The sequence below is a fragment of the Schistocerca nitens genome, chromosome 2, assembly GCF_023898315.1.
Source record: "Schistocerca nitens isolate TAMUIC-IGC-003100 chromosome 2, iqSchNite1.1, whole genome shotgun sequence".
Classification (NCBI taxonomy): Eukaryota; Metazoa; Arthropoda; class Insecta; order Orthoptera; family Acrididae; genus Schistocerca; species Schistocerca nitens.
This window is the reverse complement of record NC_064615.1, coordinates 551,087,512-551,104,638: the sequence shown is the minus strand read 5'-3', so window position 1 is coordinate 551,104,638 and position 17,127 is coordinate 551,087,512. Positions and strand designations below refer to the sequence as shown.

Sequence of the window (17,127 nt, the reverse complement as noted above, 5' to 3'; positions counted from 1 at the left end):
AGATTTGAAAGCGCGTGGATTACTGCTAAGATTTTTTTAATTCTTGTGACAGCTTATTGAAAATGGATGCAGCAGTATACCGCACACCGTTCTGCACAAGAGTCAAGGAAGTGCGTTCCAAATGCAAGATGGATTTCTGCCTAGTATTAACTGAGTGAAAGCCGGCCGCGGTGGTCTTGCGGTTCTAGGCGCTGCAGTCCGGAACCGTGGGACTGCTACGGTCGCAGGTTCGAATCCTGCCTCGGGCATGGATGTGTGTGATGTCCTTAGGTTAGTTAGGTTTAAGTAGTTCTAAGTTCTAGGGGACTGATGACCTAAGAAGTTAAGTCCCATAGTGCTCAGAGCCATTTGAACCATTTTTAACTGAGTGAAAGCTGCTAATTCTTGGTAATAAGCTCCTTTCTTCTATAACAGTTTTTCCAAAACATTTTCTTACATTATTTTTCCAGGATATTTAAAGTCTTCAGCCTCTTTATTTGACTAGTACATGTTTTCAGATATTTCGGCGCGTTTTTAATGTTGGTTAAATTTTTTTCCACAAAAATACTTAAAACTGTCCTACTGCCTGCTTCTAAAAGACTGATTTGTGTTACAGAAGATGTCGTATTCTCAGAAAGTATGGCAAAGTCATCTGCAAATGCATGACTGTTATCCCAGTGTGTTTTCTTCTTGCCGCCCTTATTGGTGAAAATATATTTATTCTGTTTTCCATTACAAATTCTCGCTGTTTTTTTTTCTGGATCACAGTTACAAAGAATTGGGGAATGGCAGTCACCTTCCCGTATACCTGTGTGTATTTCGTAGGAGTGAGACATTTCTCCCATAAATTTCACTTTAGATACCGTGTCTGCATGTATTTCGCGAATTAGATTTGCTGATTTAGACTCTATACCAAATTTGATTAGTTTACCTTTAGTCTCTCTGTCAACAGAATCAAAGGCCTATTTGAAATCAACGGACATTACTATAATATATTTTGAATTCAGTGGTCTGTGGTCTGCTCTTCCTGAAACCATCTTGGTATTCACCTGAATGACTGCCCAGTGTTGTTTCTATTCTGTCTACTAGATTCCTACAAAATGTTTTATGTGTAAGTGATAGTTAAGAAACTCCTCTGTAACTGTTTACGTCCCGTTTATTGGCTTTCTTTTGTCAAGGATGTATTAAGGCTATCTTCCACTTTCCTAGGATATTTTCTGTTCTCCAGATTCCTTCAGAGGTTGATTTAGCTCATTTTTTTTATATTTTCCATAGAGACTGTTATAAAAGCGCCGCTTTAGTAAACTCTTCTTCTCTACCTTTACTGTTGGTTACGGTTTCAAATACTTCTTCAATAATTTCTTTGAGGGTCAGGGTTAATTCTTCTTCGAGGTTTTCACGAGTATTTGAGAATTGATACTGAACAGTCAAGAAGCTACACGAAATGTATTCGCAGTTGTGAATATGGACGACCATCAGCTGTATAATGGAATGACAACAATGAAAATTTGTGACGGACGGTGACTCGAACCCGCTTGCATGCTCGTAAGAACATTTCATCGTACTCCTGAGCGACACAGGCACTGCACTATCGATGTCAAGAAGCTGATCAAAATATTTACATCGGACCAGGAACTACAAAAATGAAAACCTTACAAAACAGTCTCCTTCCTATGCCTACTTCTGGTTTAGTTATGTACTTTTATTCGCTAAACAGTAGTGTTGGACTGTATACGACTTACATAAGCTATCAGTAAGCAAGATCCGTGTTGACAAATCTTTATGATGAACGCACAGCGACAACTGAAGAGCCAGTGATGTAAACTGTCAGTGGATGGTAGTGCTCGTAACCATCATCAGCCATTTATAATTTGATGACATTTTGAAACTTCATAACTAATAATCTAAGATTCAGCCGCGGTATATGAACTATCTGCGTAAAATGCGATTTCTGTACTGGCACTAAATGCTTATTTTCGAGTGCCACAGGTAAAAGGGCGCGCACAGGGCCGTTGTTACTATGGGAACATGCACTCAAAGATAATAAAGCCGATTCTCATTCATTTGCGCTTACCAAAGCATAGGCCCATTTTCCTGTTGACACCATACAGGAATTATTCAAATTTAGGTTTACCTGAAAAGGTAAAATTAACTAGAAGAGATAAAAATATATTCTTTAATAAACAGAGCAAGGAAGTTGAAGATAGTAACGGAATGGGGAAGACAAGAGATCTTTATAAGAAAATTAGAGAAATTAAAGGAAAATTCCAGGCAAAAGTTGGAATGATAAAAGATAGAAACGGGAAAGATCTGAGTGAAGCAGAGGATGTTAAGGAAAGATGGGCAGAATATGTCGAAGACCTATACAAGAAAGAACTGCATAATGACAGGGCTCCTACTGCTGATGTTAATGTTAATTTAGAACTAGAGCCAGATATTTTGGAGAGCGAAATCCTGTGGGCCCTTGAAAATATGGCTGATAACAAAACTAGTGGACATGATGAAATACCAGCAGAATTGTTTAAAGTCACTGGAAAGGATGCAGTGAAAGCGCTGCACTCAATATGTCAAAAAATATGGATCACGCAGCAGTGGCCAGAAGACTAGAAAAGATCAGTATTCATCCCCATTCCAAAGAAGAGAAGTTCTAAAGTATGCTCAGACTACCGAACAATCGCACTTATCTCACATGCTAGCAAAGTCATGTTGAAAATCTTACAAAATAGACTTCGCCAATATCTAGATCGAGAGCTACCAGAAGAACAAGCTGGATTTAGGAAAGGAAGAGGAACTAGAGATCAAATTGCTAACATTCGGTGGATGAAAAAGCAAGAGAATTCCAGAGAGATGTGTACCTCTTCTTCATTGACTACGCCAAAGCCTTTGACTGCGTCGATCACAACAAATTATGGAACGTACTGAAAAACATGGGTGTACCAGATCACCTCATTCATCTGATACGGAGTTTATACCTTGAACAAGAAGCCACGGTGAGAACTATGTATGGAACAACGAAACGGATAAAGATTCAGAAAGGGGTCCGGCAAGGCTGCATACTGTCACCGTACTTACTCAATCTGTATGCAGAACATGTTATGAGGAATGCGAGGCTAGATGAAGGAGAAACAGGAATTAAAATAGCTGGAATAAATGTAAACAACCTCAGGTACGCGGATGATACGATCCTGTTGGCAGAAAGTGAAGAAGAATTGAGAACACTCTTGCTGAAGGTGAAAGACGAAAGTGAAAAGGCCGGGCTGAGGCTGAATGTGAAGAAAACGAAAATTATGGCAACTACACCTACCAATTCGTGGGATATAGCAGGACAAACCATGGAGGTAGTGACCACATTCAGTTATCTCGGTTCCCAGATCTCTGATGATGGCGACTGCAGCCATGAAATCCGGAGACGCCTTTTGCTCGGTAGATAGGCGATGTCAAACCTTGACAAGGTTAAAAGGTCCAGGGATATAACACTAGCAACAAAAATCCGTATTGTGAGGGCTATGGTCTTTCCAGTTGTGATGTATGGATGTGAGACCTGGACCATTAGAAAGGCTGAACGGCGAAGAATTGACTCCTTCGAATTGTGGTGTTGGAGGAAACTTGTTAGAGTGCCATGGACTGCAAAGAGAACCAACAGATCAATATTGGAGCAAATAAAACCAGATTTCTCCTTGGAAGGTCTAATGTTAAAACAAAAACTGACCTACTTTGGACACACAATGCGAAGGTATGCCTCGCTGGAAAAAACATTAATGCTGGGGAAGATTGAAGGAACTACAAGAAGACGACGTCAGAGGATGAGATGGATCGATGGCATCACAGAAGCAATGTGTTCCAACCTGGAAGGTCTACGGAGAAAGTGCAAGACAGGGAAAAGTGGCGTGATTTGGTTCATGGGGTCACGAAGAGTCGGAACCGACTAAACGAATAGAGAGAGAGAGAGAGAAGGTAACCATTGCCATTAAATATTATCAAGACTCACTGTCGACGATGACACGCAGACGGAACATCCTGTTTAGCGTAAAGAATAAAAAAAGAGTTCCTATGCTGAAGGGAAAAATACTGATGTATTTCCTATAACGGATACCTTCTGTAAAACTCGTCTATTACAGAGTGAAGTGTTAGGAACTCTTCCTCGTAATACCGTATTTGCGTGAGGTAGTAACTTCAGCAATCCGTTGAAGTACTGACCCTTGCTTAGCTCCGTGATGCTTGAAGTCGTATGTGCAATTGCTTTGTTTTATTCTTATTCAGCGTTTACAGCTCTGAATAACATAGCGATGCTCCTTTCGGGTTGTAATCGGCAGTTGAAATCTATTCCCTGTCGACTTCGTTCCGGTATCATCGAAGATGAAATATCTTATTTAAATTATTGTAGCTGGTTATCCACAGAAGTTGCCCTGCAGTTCATCTCTTCCAAAGACACTCTACACGGTGGTCTGAAAATGTCTGAAAACCTTCTGTGAGTGTTGCGGAGTAACTGGTGCTGATAAATAATTATTAAGATAAAGATTCGATGCGGTGCGCCGTTTCCGAGTTAACTGACATTGAAGTCAGCCAATCAGACCGTTGCGCGCGCAAATTCAAGTGGATCGAGAGACAATGTCGCCAAACTTGTTATTCGTGTAGTCTCCTAAAACCAAACAGGGGAGCGACACAAAAACTGACGTGTGACAGCAGTAAGGACCGAACCCGACCCAAAGGTTCAACAGTCTCGTGCACTGTCATCTACGCTATGGGAACAACTGCCTCAAGTTGCATCTGGCGGTCCTCTTTAACATATAAGCGCAACCATGTGATTGGCTGACTTCAATGCTAATAAACTCGGAGACGGCGCTGCGTATCGAGTTTTTTTCTTAATAATATTTCTCAGCACAACCTGTCCTGCAACACCCTTACAACCTTTTCAGACTATTACGGACTATCCTGTGGAGGGCCTTTGTAAGTGAAAGAAAGTGATAAATCAATTCTTATCCATTACAAAGGTTAACGCAAATACTGCTATTGTTACGGGAATTGACCAAGCGTGAGTAATACGAGTGTCGTAGTCCATACTTTGTGACGCAACGAAAGCAATGTAAGTCGAAAATTGATCTCGTGAGAGCCCTATGCACGCCCAACCGGCGAACAAACTGTGCATCTGTAGACTTTTTGGGATAACGAGAGATCGATATTTCTTGGCAGGCGGTCGGCTGGTTTTGTCCAGCCGACAGCTGATCGCTCAGCCACATACCCAACAAGTCGACCCATGTGTAGCGCGGTCGTGTCAACGGGCAGACATAAATTCGTCTGCTGTCAGTGCTGGGAAACAAAGGCTGTTTGAATATGGGTAACGTGACAGAGTGCGAGTTAGGCGAGACTTTGATGACAGAGTTCTTAGGGAAGTCTGAGGACTACAAATGTTTGTGAGACACGCCGTGTGAGCAGTTTAGCTACAGAGATGCAAGGAATTAAGCATTTGCTTCATTGCTGAAAGTGTTTACAGTATATAGCTGAGCGACAAGAGTAAAGAACTGAATTCGGTTTACAGTTCCAATAGCTGCTAAATGCGTCACTTCCTGTATAAATTTTGGTGTATTTATTACATCTATGCTACAAGTATTTGCAGGTTTTTCCTTTATTTCTGCGTTTCGGAACACAATTAAAAGCTCACTTTTACGAAACCTCATAATTTCCACCCACTGCCACGCTTAAGTTTGAAATCTGACTCGAAGGTGTATACAACCTTCCTCTGTTGATGAAGGTTTCTCGGGTCTCCAGCCGGGTGGTAGCGTTGATATCTTGTGACGTATCGGGAAGTGTCATACTACCCATCTACTGGCGAAGTGTCGAGATTCGCGAAGAGCGGGCTATTTATAGGTGCGGTCACCCCCCTCCGCTAGGCCAAGGGTGGCTGCGGGGGACTAGCCGCGTGCGCGCGGTGGTGGGGATGGCGGTCACCCCCTGCGGCCACGTTCGGTTCTCGATGTAAGCACCCTGTCTGCGTCCGCGGCGGAGGAAGTTGACGGGCGCGCTCCCGACGGATTGCCGCTGTCGCAGGGTTCCATGCTGCGCTGAGTTGGTATCCATCACCTCTGTTGACCAGATTGTCGTGAATCCTTATTCCTACGAATTCTTTGATAACGCTTTCCCAGAAGCCAGATGCTCGGCACAGTGCCTTCGTGTTTTCGAAATTGAAGGTGTGTTCTTCTTTTATGCTGTGTTCTGCTATGGGTCCGCTCTCGGCCAAAATTGCACGACTTCCGGGAAAATAAATATCAAAACCGTTCTCCGACCACCACCGAAGACCAGGGAGCTCCTAGGTTCTGCCAAAGACGCGCTGAACCTTAACACACCAGGCGTATACAGCATACCATGCGAATGCAGAAAACAATACATTGGGCAAACACAGCGCTCCATATCTAAACGCTGCGAAGAACATATCAGATGTGTGTGAGTAGGCCACACAGAAAAATCATCCATAGCAGAACAAAGCATAAATGAAGAACACACCTTCGACTTCGAAAACACGAAGGTACTGTGCCGAGCATCTGGCTTCTGGGAAAGCGTTATCAAAGAATCCATAGAAATAAGGATACACGACAATCTGGTCAACAGAGGTGATGGATACCAACTCAGCGCAACATGGAACCCTGCGATAGCGGCAATCCGTCGGGAGCGAGCCCGTCAACGTCCTCCGCCGCGGTCGCAGACAGAATGCTTACACCGAGAACCGACCGCGGCCGCCGGGGGCGACCGCCATCCCCACCACCACGCCCACGCCGCTGGTCCACCGCAGCCACCCGAAATCTAGTAGAGGGGGCTGACCGCTCATATAAATAGCCCGCTCTCCGCGAATCTCGACACTTCGCCAGAAGATGGTTAGTACGACACTTCCCGAAACGTCGGGAGGTATCAACGCTACCACCCGGCTGGAGACCCGAGAAACCTTGATCAATAGTTTACGTCGGGAAAGCCTACAGTCACATATACAACCCTCCTCTGTAATAGTGCTGAAGCGTCCTGCGATTTCACCCTCTGGCTCGACGACACTTCAAACCGCATGCGAAAAGAAGGCAACAGTCAAGATGTGAGTGTAAGGTGGGTTAATGATGTCACGCTGGCAACAAATTTCACCAAAATTCTGCCCAATGCCATCGTGGACGTGTCACACGATCGGAAGGTCATCACATCCCCTCTTACCCACACTTCGTCCCTTCTTTTGACGCCTCTGCAATGGAGGTCAGAACCGTGACGCGGTTTTATGAGTGGCCGAAGGAAACGTTCCAGGCTCATCGCCGCTCAGAATCGCCACGAGAAGGGTGCAAGGGGTTGCATAAAGAACGTCAATGGAACCACCCATTTCCCTGGGGCGTTCATTCCTACACATTCACAGTGCGATGAGCAGCACGAAGACGTTCTTGACAACCTTCGACACTGCTAACAGTCACATGCATTTCAACCCTTCTCTGAGGACTTTGTATGGCTGCATCCTTATCGAACATGATCTCACCCGTTTGGAGAGCAGCAGGGCCGTAATTTTTGCTCTCGTGTACACGTTGGAACCACTAGAGACCGTTCAAAATCATTCGGGGGAATTTGAACATAATCCGAAATCATTTAAGGGTGTTACGCTTCTTCAGCGCTCCGATTTTGACTCCTCTTATAGCGTGATCACCGGGGGGGGGGGGGGGGGGGGGGAGATGTGACAGTGACATACACGTGATAAAACGCCAAATAGTCCTTCTAAGACCCCAAAATTCGGCAAAATCCTCGGTTGCACCCACCCACCTTTATTAAAACTGCACCTTTACAGGCAGAAACTGTCACGAAACCATAGATGCTTGCAGACTGGCAGCCCTTTCGTCACTATTCAATTCCGTATAGCCTACTATCACGCGCAAGAGCAGCAGTGTAGCCCCGAAAGAGCAGCAGCGAAGCCTTCCTGCAGGTGCCTGGGACTCTCGTCACGGTTTCTGTGCCGGCCGCGGTGGCCGTGCGGTTCTGGCGCTGCAGTCCGGAACCGCGGGACTGCTCCGGTCGCAGGTTCGAATCCTGCCTCGGGCATGGGTGTGTGTGATGTCCTTAGGTTAGTTAGGTTTAAGAAGTTCTAGCGGACTTATGACCTAAGATGTTGAGTCCCATAGTGCTCAGAGCCATTTGAACGGTTTCTGTCTGCACAGGTTAATTTTTAATGTCCTCAACAATGGCGGGTGGGTGCCACTAAGAATGTGCATGTGGCTTTAGAAAGACCATTTGCCATTTTATTCATGCGTGTGTCAATATCACCCCCTCTCCCTACCTCCCCAGTTATCAAGCCACAGGAGGACGCGAAATGGGAGGTATGAAAAAGCGTCAGTACTTAAAGTAGTGAAGGAGTTTTGCTATTTGGGGAGTAAAATAACTGATGATGGTCGAAGTAGAGAGGATATAAAATGTAGACTGGCAATGGCAAGGAAAGTGTTTCTGAAGAACAGAAATTTGTTAACATCGAGTATAGATTTAAGTGTCAGGAAGTCATTTCTGAAAGTACTTGTATGGAATGCAGCCATGTATGGAAGTGAAACATGGACGATAAATAGTTTAGAGAAGACGAGAATACAAGCTTTCGAACTTTGGTGCTACAGAAGAATGCTGAAGATTAGATGGGTAGATCACATAACTAATGAGGAGGTATTGAATATAATTGGGGAGAAGAGGAGTTTGTGGCACAGCTTGACAAAAAGAAGGGACCGGTTGGTAGGACATGTTCTGAGGCATCAAGGGATCACCAATTTAGTATTGGAGGGCAGCGTGGAGGGTAAAAATCGTAGAGGGAGACCAAGAGATGAATACACTAAGCAGATTAAGAAGGATGTAGGTTGCAGTAGGTACTGGGAGATGAAGAAGCTTGCACAGGATAGAGTAGCATGGAGAGCTGCATCAAACCAGTCTCAGGACTGAAGATCACAACAACAACAACAACCGTTTGCAGCTTCGGACCACGTTCACATTTCATGGAACGGTGTTCAACAGTCCAAAAATCCTATACTACAGAGCAAAAATTGGGGTCGCACTGCTCTCTAAAGGGACCAGATCACATTTAATGGCATGCAGCACCACAATGTTCACAGGGAAGGGCTGAAAGTCCGAGGGTGTAAGCAGTGTCAAAGGTGTCCCTCATCGTACTGTGAACAGTCGTTTTCGACAGCGAATGTGTGGGAATCAACGCTCCAGAGAAAGCGGTGATTCAAATGACAGCCCATCCTGAGCGGAGATGTGTCTAGAATGTTTTCCTCGGTCATTCATAAAACTCCGTGATTTTCAACGCTGGGCGTCACTGTTCTGACCATCGCAGAGGCGTCAAAAGAAGGTGTCTAATGTGGGTAAGAGGGGGTGCGATGATCTTCGAATCGTGTGAAATGTCCGCGGTGGCATTGGGCAGAATTTTGGTAAAATTTGGTGTCAGTGTGACATCATTAATCCACCTTACACGCACATGAGTTTCTGAGCTGTGGCCTTTTTTCCGTATACGTCAACACCTTGAGGTTTGAAGCGCCGTCGAGGCCAAGGGTGACATCGCAGGGCTCCACGCTTTTACGTCATTACAGAGGAAGGCTGTACATACCTTTGAGCTAAATTTCAAAGCTAAGCGTCGCAATAGATGGGAATTATGGGATTTCGAAAAAGTGATCCTTTAATTTTACTGCACGGTGTAATTTGAAGCGAGTTCAGCGGCGTGGGTATCACAACGTAATAATAAATAAAATAGTTTCTTATACTTGTAGGCAACACCTAACTATTAAATACATAAATAAGTACGTAAGGTATACACAAACTTAAAACCACCTGCAAATACCGTTATAGGTTTCATGAATAGTTTTACACAGTAACCTCGAGATAAAACTGCACTGAAATGGAGCTCCTAATCGGTTCCGGCAGTAGCTAGAGATCTACACAAAATTCAGAGCCTCTCCTCGCTTCTTACAGCTCTAATCACAGAGATATCTTTCCTCATAAGAGGTTTGGTGAGGACTAGCAACTCAGAAAAGCATTTATTGTCCATTCTTAAATAATTGCGGAAATCATGGATATCTGTAGGCTTTCGTATCTGTTGTCAATGATGGGAAAAATTTCTAGGATATTATACTGCATCATACTCCTCCTCAATTTCCTTCTTCACAATCGACTTTTTGACCCCTCTGATGTGATTTCTTCGGGATCTTGTGGCATTATCTATTAACTGAACAGGCAGCCGAAAACACCTAAAGCTCCCAGTAGATGGGTCGAAAATTCGATTGTGAAGAAGAAATTTGGGGAGGAATATGATGCGGCCGAACAACCTTGACGCTTTTATCTTCAGTTTCAGAAATCATCGTACCCCTGCTAAATCATCAACAAAGGGCATGTGAATTTTTTCCTTAGAAGAAACCACTTCTACGCCCACGTCTTTCTGGTATCATCATTTCTAAAACACCAAAGCTAGTTCCATTTCTTGCGTCTTTTTTATGCCATGCAGAGTCTCGAGGAACGCAGTCTCAACCAATGAACGTAAAGTAAAGGACACGGAGGCAGCGTGATCGCTGAGTGCCATTGGTCGAGTCGTGTAGAGGCTGCCACCAAGTTGGTCGGTCGACCGATAAATCGGTGCGTGTACAGGGCTGCCACGTCCAAGTTAATTGCGGACAGCATTTTAGCGACAGTGAACAGTGAGCTGGCTCCTTTGTTACGTCCTAAGAATTTAGAGGGAGCAGAAACCTTGTATAGATATTTATGGCAGTTGAGTAAAACCTAGCAGGTTGTTTTCATACTCGGAAGCGTTCAGGATTTCAAAGAAGAATTGTTTAAACGATTCAACACTATTTTCGCTTGTATACCTTATAGTGTTTTTACTCTTTTGGCTCGCCGGCCTTGCAGTCTGCATTACAGCAAACCGTTCTGATTATTCTAAAACTATTGTTTCCTAGCTACCAGAGTCAAGTATTGTTCCATGACTCACCCTGCTTACTTACAGAGAATACGTAAGTTCCATTCTATCCCCTTAATTACTCAGCTCTGTCGGAGAAAGGTACTGTACTATAGCTCATTCTCTTTCTGTAACCGGTACAGGGAGTCAAAGAGGAATGGTCGCTATTCTGGTGTGTGACAGGAACGTTCATTTCAAGCAAGGAAGTTCGAGTGGATCTACACCGTATGCCCAATGTTTCCGAGGCAGAACAAATTTAATGTACATTCGTTTTAGGGCTAGTGGCGCGCACGTAATTTTTTGTCTTACCCACCCAGCCCCTCGACGTTTCACTCTAGCCGAACCTTCCTCTTTGCTCGGAATATCTTACTGCCATTGAACTAGCTTGCTGAACGTGCTGTTGTCCATGGTGTGTTGTGATTGAAGTAATGCGAGGGACTGAGAATGTGTCAGAAAGAAGCATCGCTTAACAGCGTTTGTACACAATGCCACACATGTACTAGGACTATGCAGATATGGCGGATTTTTGCGGCTTCGGCGACAGTAGTGCTCCTGCTGCTGTTGAAGAATGCCGTGGCCACTTCCTGACGCGCAAATTTCCTGCTCATAGAATGTTTACTAAGGTTTTCAGCATATTGCGTGGAACAGGTATTCTTTCAAGTTCCCATTTTTCTTCTGGGCGTTTAGTTCAACAGCTTGTGCAAGAATAGCAAAACTTTGTCGACATCGTTCAGCCTAGTCTTACTACCAGAACACGCGATTCTCTGCACGTATCAACGTCCTACATACACCTCTATGACGAACATTACATGCGGGAAACTTCTACCCATTCCACACACACTATCTTCATATTTGTGACGATGCCACAAGTTAAATCATTTGTTTCCATTAATTATATTCTCTGATGGAGCCACGTTAACATGGACTGGAATCAAGAACAAGCGTAATAATCATCTGTGGACGTAGGACCCACACGCAGCCACGGAAACCAAGTTCGTTTTTCGATCAACGTCTGGTGCGGCATGCTCAGTAACATGTTTATAACTCCAGACATTTTAGAAGAGCGAATGATGGGACAGAATTACTTGCATATTTTTGAACATTTGTTTGCTAAACACCCTGAGGACGTTCCTTTGGCTACGTGGACTGCGATGTTCTTCCAGGATCATGCATCCCCTTCACATTTTGTCAGTCGTGAGAGGAAACATCTCAGCCGCACTTAACCTAATCATGAAATGTTCGTGGTAGTACAGTTAACTGGTTACCAAGACCACTACAACTTACGCCATTAGAGTTTATAGGCTTGGATGCGATCTGAGGTGAATCAGCATTATGGACACTGCCCCCTCATTAGGAAACGTGAAGAGGCACTCAGACAAGAAACACAACATCTTCCGTCAAGACATCACAAAAGCATTGGACTTGACGGAGGGATATTTGAACATTTATTGTGAACCGTGTAATAGCTGTAATGTGACCTGTACGATAATGCTTAGAGGTAAATGAGTTAAAATACTTTAAATGTAACTCATGTTGTAATATTTGCTAACTGTTATAGATGCGCACGTGTTAACCTGACAATTTATTGAATACTCCATGCACATTAAAAGCGTTATGTCTCTGAAACCAGTGGGGTAGGCCACATATCGACATGCAGATTTTTTTTTTTTTTTGCTTCAAATGATCGTTCTTGTTACATGCCTCAATATCATCCCTCTTGCTGTTCTGTTATCTGACACACAGACAAAGGCACCCAATATTTCTGTTCATCTATCCTCACTCCTCACGCGAATTAGCCGAAATGGAAAACACTCTTTCTCGCAGATTGCTTAGCAGGACCCCTTTGGTTGTCATCCGCGGTAGCCTTACAGCACAGCGGTACGTCGATGATTCCAACTCTGACTGCTTCTGCACTGTGATAGATACCATACTACTCCTCCTACAATCTAAGACAAAAAAAGGCGAAGCCCCACGAATGGGACGGAAATCCATAGATATGATGTACATGTACAGACATATAAATGATTACAATTTTAGTAAAATAGGTTGATTTATTCGAGAGAAAGAGCTTCATAAACCGAGCAAGTCAACAACGCGTTGGTCCAACTCTGGCTCTTATGCAAGCAGTTATAAGGCTTGGCCTCGATTGACATAGTCGTTGGATGTCCTCGTGAGGGACATCGTGCCAAATTCTGTCCTACTGCCACGTTAGATTGTCATAATCCCGAGATGGTTAGAGCGCCCTGCTCATAGTCCTCCGAACGTTCTCAGCTAGGTAGAGATCCGACGACCTTGCTGGTCAAGGTAAGGTTTGGCTAGCACGAAGACGAGTAGCAGCAAGGGCAATAAAACGGGGCGTACAATATCCTCGAATACCGTTGTGCTGTAAGGGTGCCGCGTATGACATCCAAAGGGGTCCTGCTAGGAAAGGAAATGACACCCTAAGCCCTCACTCCTGAATGTCGGGCCGTATGGCGAGCGACAGTGAGAATGGTGTCCCATCGCTGTCTGTGGTGTCTCCAGACACATCTTCGGTGATCTTTGGGACTCAGTTCGAAGCGAGACGCATCACTAAAGACAATTCTCCTCCAGCCAAATGAGATTCCAGATCATTTTTGTTGCTCTTCATGGCAAGCCACTCTGGGCTTACATTTCAACAAGAAAATTCCCCCCCCCCTCCTCCCCGCACACTATGAGAGTTTCTACTGATTTTCTTCGTGCTTGCCAAACCCTACCTTGCACAGAAAGTCACCGGATCCGTTCCCTCTTGCGAATGTTTGAAGCATTATACGGTTATTGACTCGCTCAATTAGTGAAGCTCTTTCTCTTGAATAAAGCATCCAATTTTTTCTGAAACTATAATCATTTTTTCTTCTGTACATGTACTTCATATCTACCGATTTCTGTCTCATTCGGATAATTCCTTCGTGGTGCGACTTTTTTTTCTTTATTTTTTTTTTTTTTAGTGTGTGTTTGTAGCACACCAGCGAGTATTATTTCCGTGTTCGCAGGGTGTCTTATCACGTACCTTTCACTTCTGTGCTTCGTATGCCGTCCGTTCTGCTGTTATGTAGAGCAGGGGTTCCCAATAAAATTTTCTCGAGGACCCCCTCATAGAACATGAATGGTACCTTGTCATATCACAGTATCAAGTACCTAAAAAAGCCCAATTAAGAGTCTTTTTATAAGTTTTCTATTTTTGGTATTTAGAAAAAAAATTGTCATATTCATTACTGAAAAAATATTGAGCTTAAAGCTTTTTCAATTTAGCCACCATTGTTATTGTTAAATTTTTGATTATTGCTCAAAATCTTTGTCTTCAAATTTGGGTGTTTAGTATAACAAACTCGTTAAAAAAATAAAAATTGAGTATGAACTGAAAATGACAAGAAAACATTAAAACTGAGTGTATTGGTCTTTCAAGTGTACTACATTAGAGATTGCATTGAGTAGACATGTGTGAAAAATAAGAAAACACTAATTTCATACAAGGTATTATTTATTTGAAAAAATACAGTTGTAACAGAGTACTCCATCAGTATACAGTTAGTTTTAATTTTCACTTCTTTATGAGATGAGTTCAATCTGACGTTTGAGTCCATTATTTCTGAATATTAGGTTACAAATTTGAAAATTTCACTCTGAAATCCGACCACATGTCGAGCCGATTCTGGTGGCATCCAGCAGAACTATTTGCCTCAATCTAATTCTAGTTTTGCGCTAGAGTGTGCTGGAAGCGGCCAAAACAAAAAATCTGTTATCATATGAAATATATTTAATATACTTTTTATTCTAATAGCATCTTGCGGGCCCCTCTGGCGTACCTCGCGGACCCCTAGGGGTCCGCGGACCGCCTGTTGGGAACCACTGATCTAGAGACATGTTATCACAGTGCACTGACCTTCCTGCTGAGACCGTGGGCGCATCCCTGTCCGCAGTTCGTGTTGACAACTTTATATTTGCTCACCTGAACTACTTACTGCTCATTAAGTGTACTGTGTATCGATGACGTACCTTCCTCGCGTCTGTAACGTGCATTCTGTTGCATTTCACATTAATAAAATTTGATAGCCATGTCAGGGCCCTGTTGTCTGGTCTCTGTCGTCTTCGCACTGGAGGACAGGTCCAAAACTTGTTTTTACGTGAGGAGGATGAAATTTGAGTGTGCCAGTGACGGTGTTGTCCAGTGTGGTGCTGTCGTGTTCCGCAGGTCGCATCCCGCAGATGGGCCGTGGCCGGCAGAGCTCCAGCAGGCCTAGAGACGGAGAGCGGCCGGGGACGCGCGCGCCGCCGCAGGCGCGCCTGATCTGAGGCTTGCTGCAACCCGCCACGCTTAACCCTAGCCACGAGATACATGGCGTAGCTGATCCATGTTCTTCCCAACGCTGTTCGCTCTCTGCACTTCAACTCTGTCAACGTCGACGCGCAAATATAATGACAAACAGGAATAGTTACTTGTTGTGCATTTAAGAATAACATCTATATGTAAATTACTCTGTAGAAAAGTTTCACTTGTATCTCAAATAAAAGTATTGCAGTCGAGATACTATACCTAAAATATGTGTATAACTTCCTGTAGAAACTGTCTGTAAAATTTACGTAAGTGTATATACAGAATTCTCTGATAAACTGCTGTGCTATGACATTAAATTCTGGAAATGTAATCAATCCTTGTGAAAAAAAATTTTCTCGCAGAGAAACAAATGTGTAATGATAGGACACCATACTTGAAAGTATTTTCTTTAAATTAATGTTGTAGTCCTTAAAACAGAACAGAAGGTGAAAAAATTCTAACTTCATTCACATGCTGAAAAGTTTGTCTACTCCCACTATCATGGGGCCAAAACGGTAGTCCTGAACTGTACCATGTTCACAGGCTTTCTAAACATGCTAAACATATGTTCCTCACTTCTCCTACATAATATTTACGTTAATTCAACTTCAGAGCCTAATACTGATCACAAAAGCACTCTGATTTTGATTATAAATGGGAACTCCATCGTTTTATTTTCTTGCATAGTTCATATATGTAAACATAAAAAGATGGCATGTATCTTTTAAATGTATCTATTATGTTTTAGCTCCTTCATGTGCTTGCATACACGTAATCTACTCAGTGTTATTTATGACAATAATCCATGATACTTCATTCCAGAAAATTAGTGACATTATTGTAAAGATGATGTGAATATAAATGACAATAAGCAAATCAGTCAGTCAGACACCTAAAAAATTATATAACTTAATTAATTTTATATTTAGTACCAAGTTTTTCCGTCACCTGGATCAACTTATAGAAGAAAGAGTATAGGTCCAGTAGAACTTGTATCGAAGTAGTTTTGCGTGACGTTGCAAGAATACTTACTGAAAATCTGTATATGTTTAGGTAGATTCGAATCGATGTCTGTAATTTAAAACAGAAAGCATAAATAAATAAATAAATGTTACATGACGTCTCCCTTTTACTGAAATCCTAATCAAACACCGCAGTTTCTGTTTAAGTCTATTCCTGGTTTTTAATATTTTGAGATATTTGTGTAAGTTTCCATTGATTAGGCTACAGAAACACTCGAATGAAACATGAGTGAGTTAGGAATACGAGAACAAAATATATTTTGATGTGCCTCTCAACATGGAAATTTCGATTCTTCTTCTACCACACGTACAAAATGACAACACAATATACCTCAATACTATTACGAGTAGCAACACAATAAAATGTACAGGGTGCCCATAAAGTCCCTTTGCAACTTCAAAATTTTTTACAAAATAATCACCCTTTTTCAAAACATACTTCGTACATTTGATTCATTTTATGGACTAAAATAGCTAATTACGAAATATTATCTACTGTAATAAATAGTAAAATTATCATTCAATAATTACTATGGAAATAACAAAAACAATATTCAGTTGTGCTGTGGAATATAGCGAAAGAACCACATTCGTGTATTCTGGTTGTCACGACCTGCTGCACACTGCTATAGTGACTTGCTGAAGTTTTCATAATGATGCCCAATAGTTCTTAGCACTTGCTCATGATGAAAAGGTTGAACTTCACACATGTGTACCTCAGGTTTCTACTGGGAAAAATACTTCTGTTGTAGCTAATATACAATAAAAAGTAATATACAGAACTGTAGTCACAGGGTCTGAAAATGTTAATGACATGCTAATATTCCATGGTTTCACATTTAAAAAAAGATGTGAAATAAATT

At 42.7% G+C, this 17,127-nt stretch overlaps 1 protein-coding gene across 2 annotated transcripts in view; it reads left to right on the top strand.

Moving 5' to 3' along the window:
• The window catches only part of LOC126236568 (neuropeptide-like 1), a 452,585-nt gene extending 436,229 nt beyond the window's left edge, over window positions 1-16,356 (top strand). For both annotated transcript variants that reach the window (XM_049945977.1, XM_049945976.1), the window contains one exon: window positions 15,120-16,356. In XM_049945977.1, coding sequence (XP_049801934.1) covers window positions 15,120-15,220 — 101 coding nt within the window. In that variant the 3' untranslated portion in view covers window positions 15,221-16,356. The remainder of the gene's footprint in view (window positions 1-15,119) is intronic.
• Window positions 16,357-17,127: the final 771 nt, after the last annotated feature.